The sequence below is a fragment of the Filicampus tigris genome, chromosome 9, assembly GCF_054856515.1.
Source record: "Filicampus tigris isolate MCC_2025a chromosome 9, RoL_Ftig_1.0, whole genome shotgun sequence".
Lineage (NCBI taxonomy): Eukaryota > Metazoa > Chordata > Actinopteri > Syngnathiformes > Syngnathidae > Filicampus > Filicampus tigris.
This window is the reverse complement of record NC_141225.1, coordinates 11443236-11460764: the sequence shown is the minus strand read 5'-3', so window position 1 is coordinate 11460764 and position 17529 is coordinate 11443236. Positions and strand designations below refer to the sequence as shown.

The window sequence follows — 17529 nt, the reverse complement described above, 5'->3', positions numbered from 1 at the left end:
AATAAGAATGGATGAAATGCTAACATGCTAGCAGTTGATTAGCTAACAGAGCAACAGGAATGATGGGAATTTTAGATCTTGCGCTGCAGTTAGGTGCTACTGTATTTCCCACTAGATGAAATGGTAACTTTTTGTGTGCAAACGTAGCAAGTTGCAACTTGAGTATTGTACAGTTCCGCTGTTCTTGTGTCTAGAACTCAGGTTTGTTTTTCTTGAAAAAAATGGTGTGCTAGTAAAACGACTTGACGTGAGATTGAGGGAGACCAAAAATTCTTTCAATTTGGTGTTTTGTTGTTGTTTTTTGAGAATCGTTCCGTTTTCAATCGAGCTACTGTTTACGGGATACCCACCCTCTCTGGAAGCGACCTTGCCGAGCTAGCGCTGAACATCTTGGACATGTCCTCTGAGTTGCGTTGCTGCGCCACGTCGCACAGTTTGGCCGTGATGTCGATGCGTCTGCAGATGTCCATGTCCACATGCCGCGCTTTCTCCTGAATCTTGGAGTCCAGGTCGGACATTTGCTGCATGGAGAGGGAAACACTGAGTGTGAACGCCATTTCATGTGGGATGATTTAACACTTGAGGTAGTTGTGGTACTTTGTTCACTACATAAGCTACATTTGATTGTTTCTAATATACACTGGTTTTAAGATCAAATGGGTACATTTACAAATGCAGATTGGGTAAGTGTTCCAGACAAGATACAAGCGTACGGTGAACCTCCGCCTACTCTGTGAAGTCCTTTGAAACGCTTTTGTGATTGAAGGCTATACAAATATATTTGTCTTGATTTGACTATTCATTCACAAATTCACCAATTTGCATTTGCTGTAGAACCAACTATTTGCCCATATTATTACTGTTGCCGATAGTTACCTATACATGTTTTTCGTGCCCTTTCTATCTTGTTCTATGATGCCACTGGATGGCGCCAAAGCCCTATCTAATAGGAAAGTAGTAATTTATCAAGGAAGTTTGTTGAATCGATACACCTTGACAGCTTTTTGGGTGTTCAGGAGGAGGCACCCTCGACAGACATGTAACAATAAATTACAAAGGTTTTGTGCCTATGCCATCTAATGTGGGCAGCCCATGGCATCAACGTTTGATGACTATTTAGAGCAGTGGTCTCCAAAACAATGGCCATTTACAGGCCGCTGTCCATTTTTTTAGTGGCACGCCGTATAAACTAAAATAACAAAAAATAAAGACCACTATAGCTACTACTATTACTACAAATAAATTGATTACCAACAGAGCTTTTCTAGACACGCAAACAAACTAGTCACAAATCAAATTAAAACATTCTCTTCGCAACAGTCAATACATATAGATAATTATTTAATAAGCAAACATGGTTTGCTCCACTCTCTGCTCAGTGTCAAAGTCTGGTTTTGTGAACACTGATTTTGAGAATTTGCCATGAAAACGGGCTACGTCAAAGCCGGATCAATGCTACATGCACCCTTTTTTTATTTGTAAGTTGGCAAACAACACCAAATTTATTTGGTTTGAAAGAGATTTGGTTGGTCACACCAGATGAGATAAGAGTATATGTCATAGAGACTTGATTGGGTTAGTATTTTGGACACAAAACATCTCAAACATGACCACCAATGATTGTGACCACATCAAAGAATCAGTACATGTACAAGACCTCAACAACATGACCAACTTCTTCCATACCACTTACCCGTCTCTGGATTTGGACATGTAGGATGAAGAAAAGCACAGACAATATATGTATTTGTATTAAAAAAAAAAAAAAACATAAAAATAATAGGCGTTTCAAACAACAAGCAGGAACAAACAAGGAAAGCTTTTAGGCCTATTTATCCCTGAGCAAGCACACGCTGGGAGCGGCCCACTGCAGTGGCTTCGACTCTTTATATCACTGGGAAGAACAGCTGGTAAGGAACAATACAAGAGCTGCATAGAACAGGAAAAGGGCTTTGGAGATCTACATCACTTCTTTCAATGGAACATTTCTTGGATTTCTGCCACCACATTCTTCTGAGGACGGAAGGGTTTCCCGGTTTGGCGCCGTGTGTGTGTGGGAACAATAACAACAGCAGTACGGGTGTGACGGTTCAATCAGATTGCGGGGTACTTACGTCGCTCATGAGGCTCTTGAAGACCACCAGTTCCGCCTTTAGTCTCTCCACCTTGTCATTCAGGTCATCTTGAATCTCGGATGACTCTTTGGCGCGCTGAGTGGACACCAGGGAATCAAAATGAGATAAACAAGGCATCATTAACCATACTGTTATGTACAGACTCTATGGTGTTGTGGAGCTAATACTGTAAGGCTCATTGTCATCATTACAGTAGTTTGACAATGATTATGTTGATTTTCCTCCATTTATCAATTTTCAATACTGCTTGATCTCATTATGGCATCAGGGTAAAATGTATAGCAATGTATTTGTGTAAGGCAATGCGGCTGAGTCACGTTAAACACTTCTGCCTCTTTCTGTTTTGAGGTTCGGGGTTCAAAATGTCGGATCATCCATGACCCATATGAGAACAAGACCTTTGGAAAATGGACAAATATACTTACTGTATTATAAACAATTTGATTCAAGTGTATTATACTGGATATGGGTATATGTGAGACTGTTGGTGCTGATCCACCATTTGCTACCATTGTAATCATTGCACTGAATGTACTTTACCAGGTCTGCCGTACAGCGACACATCCTTCTGTGTGCTAAAAGGTTATTGCCCCCGTGGGATGCCACTCCACCTCTTTTTTGCTGACCACCAATCCAAACATGCGCAATCGATGGGAGCAAATACAGAATGAGGTCACCATGCTAACTGCATCATCAGGACCTGGATCTTGCCTCCAGGTGTGTTTTCGATTTTTGGGATTTATGTGAAACTTTACACAGTGGTGGCACATGTGCCAAGAGAGAACGTGTTAAACAAGTTAAAATGGCAGATAGAGGAATTTTTTTTGTATTTTTTTACACCCATCTCGTTTCTCAGTCAGGAAGTGCTAGCTCGCTTAAGGACAGACGCTATGATTTTCTGTGCTTTTGTTATAGGGATTTCTTTTGGGGTTTTTTTGCCATCACAAATGTTAGCATTTGAATGAATTTGTGTTAGTCACCTATGACATAAAAAATATGGAGCTCAACATTTTCTATCAAGGAATCATTTTCATTTTGTCACTCCCAGATGTTAGCATTTGGCTATTCTAGTGTCATTCTTCATGACCCATGAAGTAGCCTGCTAGCTACTTTATGATTTGTGCTATTTTGTTAGGGCTTGTTGTTTTATGTTGTTTGCTTCATTTTTGTCAGAGCTCACTCTGTTGATAGCACAAACTGCTTCTTGCGACAATGTGAGGAACACACTTAAAATGTGTTTTCTTTGCTCATTGTTCAATTTTAATGGAGGTCTGTTTAATGTATTAGTCCCAGACTTTTAAGAGTGATTCATCACAAACTTCTTATTGCTGTGCATCGATATGCTTGTGGAATAAATGTTTCTTTTCCAACCTGGTGCAGGGATTCCACCGCAGACTCCAGATGCTCGCGTTTGGACAGCTCCTCTTCCCATCTGTGAACACAATACAGGTGGGTCACTCACCATCCAGGGCAGGGTCCCCCGAGGGCGATGAGACAGAGCGAATGTCTGGCTAATACTGCTATCTCTGATTACACAATACCTTTGACACACCCCGCTGCTTCAGTGAAAGAGAATTAAGTCTTTTCACAACAACTGTTATAGCGTCTTTTCAACGTGTGAGCGTCTCCGCGGGGTACATTAGCCTTAAACACACCCAATTCCTTTTGTGCTAGCTCAACTACAAGAAATTGAATTTATGAAACAGTGTAAAGTTATTTAAAATGATCTCCTCCTTGAGCCGTCACCTTATCACATTGGAGGGGTTTGTGTGTCCTAATGATTCTAGGAGCTAAGTTGTCAGGACTTTGTGCCTCTGTCAGGGTCACCCTTTGACTTCTGTGCACATCACGGATTGTTCATAATGAATGCCATGCTCAGACATAAGGGTGTCCATATGTTCACTTGGCACTTGGACACCCTTGGTCGCAGTTCGATGATAGACTTTGTGGTCGTGTCATCGGACTTGTGGCCGCGCGACTTGGATGCTCAGGCGAAGAAAGGGGCGGAGCTGTCAACTGATCATTACCTAGTGGTGTGGTGGATCCAATGCCAGTCCAACCTGGCAGACCCAAACGTATTGTGAGGATCTGCTGGGAGCATCTGGCAGGACTTTACCCACGACATTGAGACTGAGTGGAGCATGTTCCATGCCTGCATTCTTGAGGTGGCTGACCGAAGTTGCGGCCAGGGTGTTTGGACTCTCTCTTAGAGATAGGGTGAGAAGCTCGGTCGTCTGAAAATGACTCAGAGTGGAGCCGCTGCTCCTCTGCAATGGGGGGAGCCAGATGAGGTGGCTCAGGCATCTGATTAGGATGCCTCCTGGACGCCTCCCTGGACAGGTGTTCCGGGTGTGTCCAGGCATTTTATCATTATTATTATTTTTTTGCAGGTTATGTCACGTGAAACTGGAGTTTCAAATCGGAATATCAACTTGGACGCGCACAACATTGTAGAGATTGTAGCGTGACCACAAGTCAGTCTACCACAATGCAAATAATGGTTAAAGATACCCCTTAGCGTACTCTATTACCCTACCTACCGCTAGCAGTGATGCTTTGGGGGCAGCGGGTTGCTTTCAAACTGCAGTCCATTCTTTATGATGCACTGAGACATTAACCGACAGTTATACTGTACCTAAAAATAACGTTGCAGACCTCATGGTGGCTGCGTGCTAAAATTGGCAGCGCTTGTCTCTTTCCCCCTGCGTTGACACCTCCTATCACTCATCAACTGCAGAACGGTGGCCATACCCTGCAGCATACTTGTGGTTTTGGGCAGCGGACTGCCTCATATTACAACGCTGTGTGATGTGAGCTCGCGGGCTGAGTCACACACGAAGACGGGGAGATTGAGAATGGACAAAGGCTTCATTGAGCAAGTGGCGTACAGTCGCTCTCACGTGACCATGAGTTATGATGCACAGCTATGGGAACCCAGGAAGGGTATAATGAATACAGTATGAATTTCATAATTAATACAGAGGAGCCAATGTATAAATAAGATTGTTTTTTTAACCCATATAGTGTTGTCTTTCTGACTTGTGTGTCTCTCCGACTTCCGGTCTATTGGCCAATGCGGCAGGTATGAACTGTATGAACTCTACCAAGTGGTGCTTTGACAATTTTTATTGTACTGCATCTGTGCAATTTCTAACGTCATTTCTAACATCACGAATGGAACCACAATAAGATATGTATTGACTCAAAACAGTATCACCTAGTGGAAATGATCCGTTTGGAAACACCACAGTATGAAGACCACCATCAAATTCTGGAACAAACCCAAAGCCTTTTTGCCATGGAGAGACGACAGCGGCATGCTGGGAAGTCACTTTTGGCCACACAAGATGTGTCAGTGGCTATTCACTTTCTCAACAAACCTTAGCCTTGTTCCCATTTCAATGTGCTCTGTCTAATTAAGGAGAAATCTTCCTTGGCAGGGTGTGAAGCTTTCTTCTGAAATAAAAAATGCTGGCAGTGCTGCTTTATGGGGCGCACAAAAAACACCACCCTCCCTCCCGCAGTCTGCCCCAGGACTCTGGCTAAGGTCTGCAGAGTTCATGACTACATCACAGGACAACAAAGCTAACATCCTTGTTTTTAATCCTGTCTGTGATCCCCAAGAAACGCAGTTAAAACGATTGACGGACAGACGGCAAGGCAACTGGTTGCCAATAAATCTTAGGCTGTTTAACATGACATCTATCAAACATGGACCAATGGAGTTTGAGTACAGGAATTCTACCCTGGAGCTCTGAATTTGGGAGAACTATTGCGTAATTAGACAGCGGGAACTGCTTCTTAATTTGGTTCTTGGAATTTTTTTCTGGATGATTTATGTGCTACATAAGCCTTCCAGAGACCTCAGGATTCTATGTGAACACAACCGTGGCCACAGCAACCTTTAACTTCCAGGAACTAATGTAAGCAAGATGTTCCTAGCAGTATTGGTCGAAGGGGCCTGAATTTTAGATCCAGTTTATCAAGCTCCTGCTAGTAGGGCGTAATAGATTCCTTTAGGGCGGTTATATAAGTCAATCATCATTCTTTTTCCTGCAATATCGAATTTGCATAAATAATTTGGTCACTTCGGGTTGTAAGACAATCATGGGGCATTTTAGTTCCAGGAACTAATTCTACAAGTTCCTTGCCCCTTTTTGTCGACTGAAAAGCAGCAAGTTCTCTCCTACTTTTAAATCAAAGTGACCTGCATCATCTGAACCAACTTTGTTGAGTTGTCACCTTCTCAGCGGATGCTTTGTGACTATGTGAGGACTCGTCTATGTGGAGTCTCCTTACAAGGACAAAGACCAGCAGGATGCTCGGAGCCCGCCTTACCGACCGCAGCTCATATTCTCTGTAACTTGCCTCCAGTAAATCAACATCTGTGTGCTCTCTCTGAGCCTGGTGAAAAGTAAAAGACAACCACACATTCATTTGGCAGGCTAATATAAAGCACGATTATAAAATAAAGCTACAGGCGAGCTATGTATTTTATTTTTAAAAAAATAGATATACTGGTATAATAGTTTTCAGTGGAAAAAAATATAAATGTGTAAAATATAATTATACTTTTTCAATGTATTTTAAATATTTAGTCATATTGCTAATTAATTCTAATTCGATTGGCTGGCGACCAGTTCAGGGTGTACCCCACCTACTGCCCGAAGACAGCTTGGATAGGCTCCAGCACAAACCGCGACCCTCGTAAGGATAAGCGGTTTGGAAAATTGGATGGATGGAGGGAAAACACAATTTAAAATGTATCCAGAGATGAATAGAGCAGTGTATAACAAGTTGTTGTTGGTGAATTTTAAAATATGCTTTTGCTATTTCGATTCATGTTGATGTAGTTGTTTTTATTGCTGGTGACCTTGAGAGTCTTGAAAGACACTTGGTGGTTATATTTCATACAATAATACTTTTACTCTAAACATAATTGTATTCTTTGTCAACGTTATGCCTTTTACCTTGTAGAAAAGACATTTTTTTCAACTTTTTAAAATAAACAATTTCAGCGGTTCTGATATTATTCTGTTTGAATAACTACAATGGCTTCTGTCATGTTGGTAAGTGCAAAAATGAAATTTTGATCACAAAAATAATGGTTCCTTGACTAATAAATGGCTGCAAATCATTACATTGTGATTTGTCTTCAAGTGCAACTTGGATTTTATAGTTTTTATATATCTACCGGTAGTTGCAATAATCAACAATGAAAAAAGCTGTTACCTAATTTTAAGTGGGGAATTTTTGGATGTCTTTAGTTGACAAAATCTTGATCAGTTAGCCTTTTAAAAGCACCGTAGCTACTGCAAATTTTCTCTGAGCAACCTGTACTGTGTATGAGCTGCACCATTAACGACATTGAGAAACAGAGTGTGTCCCAAGTGTTTTGAAAAATCTGTTTCAAATGGGCAAATTAGTTTTTCACAGACGTATCTAGCCAGCAGCAACATTCCAGCAGTACAAAAACTCCCCCTGTCAAGTGTGTGTGTGTGTGTGTGTGTTTCTGGGAGTAACATTTTGCACCACATAGTTTTCCCACCGGAGCATACGCACATTCTTGGCAAAGTGTGCTTATCCATCTAAACCTGATGTTCTTAGGCATGCTGTTTTTTTTATTTGACACGTGCCGTGATGATCTGACCCATAAATACGTCACTCATGTTTTGTCACAATCAAAACGATGACCTAGTTTACCTACTTTACATGACATGCCATACGATGGGTTCATGTGATGATATCTGTAGTGCGCTGTTAGTGGACACTTATCGAACATCCTGATGTTCACTATTGTGAACAAGCACATACACACATGCACACGTAGAAGTGTGGTTGTGAATCATTCTTTCAGACATCTCCATGTTTAAAGTATAAAATGTGTGCCAACTTTGCCAAGACAATGTGAAGTCATTAAATACCGGTACATGTACAGTACATACTGTACATACTATACCTTCTAAGTCGGGTGGACATTACATAACATAAACCACAATGATACGGTATGAACACAACAAAAAGCTAATCACTAAGAAAAACCATAATAAAGTGTACAGCATTTTAGTCAAACAATGACAATAAAACATCAACTCGTGCAAAAAAATGATAAACCTAATGTTTTAATTTTAAACAATAAATCAATTAATATTAATAAATCAATATATGAGAATTAAAAAAAAAAAAAAAAGAACATTCTAAGCATGGAATACTTAGTCCAAACACTATCAAGTGAATTTAATCAATACATAAAAATAAAAAGAACAATTAATAAAATGTAAAAAAATAAAAAGATTAGCACTGAAATAGCAGACAGTACTGTATATTAATCAAATCAATGAAGAACATGCTTTACATGAAAAATATAGCCTGGACGCTATAAAGTCATTTTAATCAAATCAAACTAAAGAATAAAATTACAATGTAAAAGAATAATTCATCTGTCAAGGCCCTACTATCAAGTTATTTTTATTTTCTAAAAATACAAAGAAAATACATCTGAAGTATTTTAATTGAAATTCAGTAAAACAGCACATATTCACTCAAACTAATGTCGCGAAAATCATGTTATCAAGGACTGCAAGGAGCAGAGGAAGTGTTATATGATAACAAGTGTGGCTCGATACCGCAATTCATCTCAGAAACTTGAAGCTCGACTGATAATAAGCACATGCGACGAGAGTCTTGTCCTTTGCGGCGTTGCGGGTCCTAAATACGGATTGTCGGCCTTCTGTGACCCATGCGAGGAGCATTTCAAGGCTTTCCCTGACAAAAGTGTGTCATCGATTAAGTGTCAAGACACTCTCAGATCAAAACATCCTCGGAGAGACGTGCACAAATGGAATGCATGCATGATGCAAGATGTCCAGGGTCCTTCACCGAGTCTAGACGATATGTAGACGTGATTGCATCTAGCAGCGGCGGGAGGGTTTACTACATGACCGCAGACCGGACAAGGAAAGACAAATGGCAGTATGGACGGAAGTATTGGGACCCCAACAGTGGAGCGCCAGTAATGGTACAGTAAGGATCAGTTTCAGGCATTTCTATAATTCCCAGTTTGAGGAGGGTCCTTTACTGACCCTTTGGGTAGGTGACAAAAATCTGATCATTGTTTTGTGTACAGTCTTTGACCATGAAAATGTAAAAGGAAAAAAAAAAACATGCAATGCCAAACTGTACTACATGATAGTGCGCATGTGCCCCAATACTTCTATCTTTAAGTGGTGGATTGGGAAATGTCTTATGAGCCATGCGGTAATTGTATTAATTTGACAGTAATCACTTGTACTTGCAATTACATGTCTTAACTGCGTTTTAGTTGATAGGCGTGTCATTCATTTCACCATGCCCTTTTCCAGGAATGTTGTTAGATGAAAGAAACGAGCCGCTCAGAGGTCATGTCACACATTTGTACCACAAACCGAGCGTGGGAAAGAAGAAGTTATCCAATGTTAACTTTGTTTGTTAAAAAAAAATTCACTATTGTCACGTTTAATGTCATTTAGCACAAACTGAAGCAAAAATAAATGGTCAGGGGGCATATAGTCTTCAATGCATTGTGGCTCGCACTTCTGATTTTTAATATTTTTTTTAAACACTGTCATAACATAATGTGCCCTATTTTGGATGATTGGTGCCCGTGCGCTTGGCATATAAATGGGCGTAACTTTACTTTCGTGCCAGCGCAAGTCTAGTCTTGCATGTTTGTGGCTATTTAGCGCCTGTCTGGGCGTGCCGGCGCACGAAGCAGCCTCGCCCCTGACGGATCTGCTAATTTGGTGACATAAGGTAGGTAGTCTTCGCTCTGCGTAATAAATGGATGCATCGTCATTTTCGTACCGGGGCAATGGTCAAGTTCATCGTGTTTGTCAATTTGGTAGGCGTGCTACGCCTCCCTGGGCGTTTCTGTGTCGCCCCCGAGCATATTTGCAAAGTTGGTTACAAAAAGTAGACTAAATTTTAGATGGGCAAAAAGGAGGTTTATTTTGCAGCGAAGGTTGTCTAACGTGATATAAGTGTATTTGATCGAGGCGCAGTCAGACAAATTCGGCGCTCTGTGAATGTGTGTGGTGGACGTCATGAAATGTCATTCATAAATGTGAAATGTGATGTCCCTCTGAATTATTGTAGAAATCAATTGAACGGATTATAATTACCAATTACCACCATTGATATAATTACCAATATTTCAATAGCACCCGAGTGGCTATTGCGGTTACGTTAATCAGCCGATCAAAAGTAGTTTAATGTGCATGCTGAAGGGGCATCCTGCTGGGGTAAAGGGGCGTATACTTCCAGAAAAGTCCGTCCGCATCCCAAATATGAAACGATTTCAGGTTATGTATAACGGATGCCAGGGTTGTACCTTCCATTGCGGTTATAAGGCAAATTTACTCTCAAAATGTACTGCACTTGTGCTTTTGAGAATTGTACACTTAATATTTTCCTTTATTTACTGGGACCAAATATAGTCTTTTTAGAGTAAAATGTACTCGACCAAATTTCCTGTGTACGATCACTGGCTCATTCAATAACACAAAACTCTTTTAATTCGTCACAATTCTAAATGTTGCTTTTTACTTTTGACAAGGTTTGCACCTGCTTGTATTATGTGTGGGTGTGCCAAATCGGTATATGTGTGCATTTTATTTCATGAGACCCTGACTGTGGATGGTATGATAAACAATTACTTCATGGCTATATAGTTTGCTTCCTATGGTGTAAAGATTTTGACTGATGTTGACTGTAAAAATGGAATGTTCTTTTTCTTAAAGCAGATTCTTTTATGAGTTTGCTTTCAGATAAATTGTACATTTATTCTTTAAATATGTCGTTAATATGAAAAAAAATGGGATAAAAAGGCAGTGTCAACGGGACAAGCAATACTGCATTCATGCCATATTAACATGCATTCATATGAATATGGTATCTGGCATACATATAGGGGTGCCCAGGGGTGTGGCCGTAGAGTGACAAGGGCCACCCTTGTAGCCCTGCCCCTGAGTCTGTAATTTGTAGCTGATGTTGCAACATGTCTTTTTCATTCCTGCAGATTTCAAGCAACAAAGTGTGCGTAAGCTTGGCTCCTCCAATCAAGCCAACGCATCCCCACTCCTTTTTTATTCCTCAAAAAAGCCCAAACATATTTTTCTCCCTGAGGGGATGCTGAGAGTGTCAACAAGTGAGAGCTTGAGTGCGCCAAAGCACGTCCAATAAGGTGTGTGAGGGTAATTATCTCCAACACACCTTTTTAAATTTGCTATTGTATCATCATCGCTGTAGGGATAGGAATACAACACAGACGAATGACCTAATGGTTTATTCACAGTCAACCTTTAGCTGTGATTAAAGTAAGTTATTGTTTGACTTTCAGCTGAGTGCCTTAAAGTGGAAATCAACCCAAACATATTTTTTCAGGAATATGTTCCCAGCAGGCCCAAGAGTTGAAACACGGCATTCTGATTAATATTACGTTTGTGGAATGAGTTAAGCAGCAATATCCAACTCTTTAACCATCTCACGGAGCAGCCATTTTGTCACTTCTGTCGACTGAAAATGACATCAACAAATGCTCGGGGCTCAGGTAACGACCAATCACAGCTCAGCTTCGGAAAACAAGTGAGATTAGATTTTTTTCGCTACCCGAGCCCTGAGCATTTGTGATGTCATTTTCAGTCGACAGAAGTGACAAAATGGCCGCCCCCAGAGATGGCTAAAAACGAGTGGATTAACTCTTATTCCACAAACACAATATTTAGCAGAATGCCTTCTTTTAACTAGTGGGCTGACATAGAACATATTCTTGAAAAAAATATGTTTGGGTTGACTTCCACTTTGAGTAAAACTATAATTTAAAAATTACGTTTAAAACCCAGAAAAGGCCCTTTATTTGCTTATTAAGTTACTTAAAAACACGGTTGTTACCAGAGCTGGGCATTCTGCCGATGTGAGGAACCGGTCCGTCTATCCGCCTATGACAGACGTCCATTTTGTGGGCGAAAAACAATAAACGGGAAACTTACAAAAATAGTCAGACTAAGCATAGTTGGAAGCCCATTTTTTTCCATCTATGTAATCATCTATCTTCACGCTGAGGCGAGTTTTCTTTAACAATAGCATTGTTAGATTGAGTTGTTGTTGTTTGGGGGACAGATTTGAGTGAGGGAACAGGTGAGAGGAAGTGACATTTTGTAATAGTTGGTAGTCGGAAAACGCTAACAGAAGCCCGTTAAAAATCGCAAGCGGACCGGCATTTTTCCGGCCGGACAAAAAGGCGGCTGTACGGATGGTGGAAGGGAATCCCAGCTGTAGGTGGTAGGCGATAAACGGACCACAAAATGTTTGTAAAATGCCGAGCTCTGGTTGTTACGCTTTTGAGTGGATAAAGTACTATTATAATGCTACAACATGAAAGATCACATTTGGAGGAGGTGGGAATTTACGATGTTCCTTCAAATCTAAAGCGCACAGGAAAAGACCTGCGTGCCTGGGCCATATTCAGCTAGATCACATGAAAAGTAGATAAAGATGTTCATGTTTGGCATAATTCTCATGGGTGTGTATGGGCAAATAACACCGTTACTACACAAACATCTTTTGTCTACACATAAACACACACACACACACACCTGTGGATGACTTCACATGGCAACAGCAACTCCATTCAGGAGATGTTTGCGTCTCGTGACCGCAGTTATTTCAGTCAATCACAAAGTAAAGCATGTTCCAATGAGGAGGACTGGGGGGGCACTACACCCACTCTTGTATACCTCCCACTTCATTAGATACACCTACAAAGTCTAATAGCGTTTCCCAACGTTTATTGACCCAAGGCAAGGCACCTATTTTACTGTACATTGAGACATCGAGAAAAAAATGATATACAGTAGTAGGTGGATTATGTTTCTTCTGCCATCTAGTGGACAAGTATTTTATTGTTCTGCTGTCACTACACGTCGCTGGCATAGACAGATGAACAAAGTTACATCTTTTGTAGTAGTTAAATCGTATTCCATTTCCTCAACCAAGTACAGGAAATTGGATAATTTCCCATGGCGCACAGGGGCACCAATGTAAACTATAACGACAATAATCAATTCGTGTCAATCAAATTTGAGCGTTAGTATTATTGTTATTTGAGTATTTGTATTTGAGACATTAATACTGCAGTTACTTCATTCTTGTAGTTTGGTTTCAGAGCAGTTTTTGTTTTAGGTGATGTTTTATAAATCTTTGGTGAAATTATTCGCAAAAACATTTCTACTTCGGTGGCGCGGTGGGAGTGGGGTCTACTGACAGGCTGCAACGGAAAAAACACGACCCTGTACTGGGTTTTGAGGCTTCACATACAGTATACTGAATTGTATTATTATTTTAATTGAACAACAAAAACATGGTGCAATTGTCAAGGAGGAATAAGATTGCTACATCGAGAGGAAATGAGTGATAATTAAGTAAAGAGTGACATTTTGAGAGGCTGTTGGCAGTGATCTATTGGTTCAATTACCGACTGCACCCGTGCATTTCGGCGACAGAGACTCTCCTAGTTTTGCTTTCAAGCCACAGGTACATATGAAATGATAAATACCATTAACTAAATTGTCCATAGATGTGAATGCGAGTTTAAATACTTTTTTTTGATTGGCTACCAGTCCGCATTTTAATCCGCCTCTCACCCAAAGTCATCCTGCTATCGGTTCCATTTTACCCGCAACCCTAATGAGGAAAAGTGTTATAGAAAATAAATGGATGGAGAATTATACCTTAACTATATCCCGTATTTTTCCCATTACGCCCACTGTGAACCACAAATCCCATAACGTAACATTCAACTGCCACGCCATGATTTGCCAGTTATTTCATTTGAAAGGAATTTTCTTGTCAAAACTTTAAAAAATAATCAGTATTACAACACAGGAGGTGAATGCACTTCATCCCTCTCTGTGTGAAGCTTTGCAAACACCCCTGAGAAGAAGAACATCTGCTGTAGTTTGAGGCAAAACATCAAGATTGCATGTAAAGCCTGTGGAGACGATCTCTCTGACACACACACACACACACACACAATCTTGCAATGACATTAAACAGTTGCCAAACGCAATCACGGCCACGCCTTGCGCAGCAGCATCTCTCACAGCACAACACTCTTTTATAATATAATAGTCCTGGAGACAAGCATGCAGCAAGTATTTACGTGGGGATCAACAGCTTTTACACACCAACACGTCCGAACACAGCGTATTAAATGAGAATTAGGTCTGATTAAGGATTTAGTCGCTGGATTTAGCTGAAGTTGACAATAAACCGAATTGCTGCGTATTTGCACCGCACACGCATCTTTTTTTGCACCTCAGGAAAGTCTTTTCATACAGCACAGATGACATATTTCTTCTTGTTTACGTCAATATAATTGATGTCAAACTGTTTATACATGTCAAAGATTACGACTGGTACTGTATACATAATATTTTAATGGTCATAAACGTGCCAAAAAACATATCAGAATTCCTAAACACTCCCAATATCAGTGGTGGAAGCTGGTTGACGGGTTCACTTGCAAATTGGGCTGATTTTCAGACAACTTGTACACAATATGAAATAACAGCACATAATGGAGGGAGTAGAAACAGCCACATTGTCATCGTGCAATTTTTAGTATTGACATGCCTCGGTGGCTGATGCTGTTTTTGGTTTGAGCCTTCAAATGGGCTCAGCAGTCATGACATGTCCATGTCACTGGTTGAATGCCGGTAATCATGTTGAGGAACTGAGTTGATGAAAGGTGTTTACCGCGCAGGGATATTGTTTGAATGCCACACTTTAATTCATCTAAGAAACTGTTTATGTGTTGTGTTGGTTCGCAACAGAATTCTAATGGGCTCAGCAGTTACCTTTTTAATGTCCCTGTGTGAAAAATAGTGTCTAGGAAGTGACTGAGCTATTTTATTTTTTTCCCCCCCCAATACCACCCAGGGAACTTGTTTGGACCTTACTGTTGTACCATGCCAAGGCAAGGGTTCCTGCCCCTCCCCCTCACTGCTAAGCCAGGCTTGCGCCTCAGCCAGCACAGGTGGAGAGGATTCCTATCAGCCCAGCTGCAGCCACCTTCAATCAAGACGACTGCCTTCAAAAGCTGTTGAGGACAAGCAACCAGCGCTTGAACGTTGACCATTGTGGTTAGTTTTTAGTCTCGCGCTTGAATCTCAAGTTTATGCTACCCAACTTCGTTATTCCTGCAGACCTCAAACTACTTGCTCAACTATTAGCCACTTCCTATCCTCTCCACCTCTAGCCTCCCTCCGTGCTACAACCAGTGTCGCCGGCCTCATCATCGCTCCTTGTCTGCTCTCCATTGGAACCACCCCTTGGACTTTCTCTAGGCTCGAACCTCCCCCTCCGGACTCAAGACACTCATTCACTTAGATTGTTATAGGAATTCAGGTACTAATTAAAACTGCTGTTGTGCACTCTTGGTCTGTGTCTCTGCTTCTGGGGTACCCGGCACATTTGGTTATCTTAATCGCTAGAGGTTAACACCTATGCTTTAATTCATCTTAGAGACTAAGTGCTACTGTTTTGGTTAGCTACGGACTTCAAATGGGATTAACTCTCATGGCTCTGCACGGGGCACTCATTTAGACACCAGACTTCATCTGAGAGACTGTTGATGTGCCTCAGTAGGAGCTGCTGTTTTGATTAGCACCAGGCTTCAAATGGGCTTTGACTTTTTAACGTCTGTTTGTGAACTATTGCGTCTGTGAACTGAGGGGGAAAAGCGAGGCGACTTTTTGGGTGGAGACGTTCATTTGTCCCTTAAGCTTGGGGGCCACTATGAGGAATATTCAGTGTTTATGCACAAATGAACTATGGTGGTTGAGTTAAGCATATTAATGGCTCAACATGAGGTCCAGTGCAGGTCAGTAGCGCAGACAGATAAGCTCATTTGGGAGGTTTAACTTTTTTTCACACGTTCACAGGATGACAGGCAACTCATTTAAAGCACACAGAGCAACACGGACTGGACAATAGCAAACAAATTACAGTCAGTGACTCACACCCGCACACCAGCTGATTGACACTCGCACGTATAAGCAAATCTGCTATAATGGAAAAACTGTGACCATTGGTTTCCTTATTGAAAAACAAGATTTTGAGGTGCCACATACACTACTGTATTTTTTTTTTTTTTGCACCACAAATAACATAGCGCGATTGTCAGGAAAGAAGCAGACTGCTGTGTGTGTGTATATATATATATATATATATATATATATATATATATATATATATATATATATATATATATATATATATGTGTGTATGAGGGGTACACATAAGTGGTGCACAGGTGCTCTTGGAGTGCTGGAAACATGAAAGTGCATACAGATTCAAGTCCGTCACTGTGCATTTGCATACTAAGCATTTTTGTGTTTTTTTTTTTTGTTTTTTTTTTGGAGCACTGCGGTTGACAAGGCAACATGTTGCCTGAGAGGAAGCGGTGCGTTTGTTCTAATTACAGCCACTCCCGTTCCAGACACAAACACAGAACTGTTTCCTTCATCACTCCGCCCTCATGAGCTGCACCCCTCGACCTAGCATGGCCCAGCTAAGTACATTTACTTCCATCATCAAACTGAGTCGCTACTTTTCATGAATGGCCAAGCTTCGGCCACTGGTTTTGCGGCGATTCAAAATTTGTATTGCAGTTGCGCGATGTGGCAGTGTCGCAAATTACAGCACATCAAAATGCACAGTAAGCTTTCGCACATGCTAAAAATATACTTCTGGGTTCTAAACGAACAAACTTTATTTTGGTCTCCATGTTTACTTTATACTTTGCTCTAAGCACATATTTTTAAATAATTAGACAAATTTCTACATTGATTTTCATGCTTGAGATAATACCTGTAGTGTATATTATATATATTCATACAGTATATTAATTGCACTTGTTGACAAGATACTTTGTACATTTGTTTTAAAAGGTGTTTATTTAATCCCTACATTGACCAGTTATTTTATTTGACTTTTTCATAGTTATTTTGATCTCTCATTAAAGGTTATATAATAGCGACATAGCAAAGTAAAATGACCTAAATTCAGCTATTTTTCCCTCTGGGTCCTTCTTTTGAATAATTGAAAATAATTCAATAATCATTGATAGACATATGAAATACATTATCATACATTTTTCAGACACATCACCCAACCCTAATATACAATCAAAATACACTGTACTGTCGCTAAATGCAGTTGTTTTCTTTTTAACAAACAGAATGTAGGAACAATAAGAAGTGTTTCTGAGGCCTGAGCTCAGCTTTGTACCAGGCAGGAAGTGCTCCAGGCCCATCTGGGACGGAGGTTGGAACCTCCAATGCGAGGCAAAGGCTTA

The 17529-nt window shown here is 40.6% G+C and overlaps 1 protein-coding gene and 1 long non-coding RNA gene across 4 annotated transcripts in view; one reads left to right on the top strand and one right to left on the bottom strand.

Moving 5' to 3' along the window:
* iffo2b (intermediate filament family orphan 2b) overlaps window positions 1–17529 on the bottom strand; it is a 29670-nt gene that overhangs the window by 6515 nt on the left and 5626 nt on the right. For all 3 annotated transcript variants that reach the window (XM_086040364.1, XM_086040368.1, XM_086040365.1), the window contains exons 2-4: window positions 3507–3567; window positions 2115–2210; window positions 351–521 (exon numbers count right to left, since the gene is read on the bottom strand). In XM_086040364.1, the coding sequence (XP_085896490.1) occupies window positions 351–521; window positions 2115–2210; window positions 3507–3567 (328 nt within the window). The remainder of the gene's footprint in view (window positions 1–350; window positions 522–2114; window positions 2211–3506; window positions 3568–17529) is intronic.
* On the top strand, window positions 2697–15604 carry LOC147141933 (uncharacterized). Its single transcript, XR_015088105.1, has 4 exons — window positions 2697–2852; window positions 3516–3584; window positions 15111–15313; window positions 15430–15604. It is a non-coding gene; the product is annotated as an uncharacterized LOC147141933 (long non-coding RNA).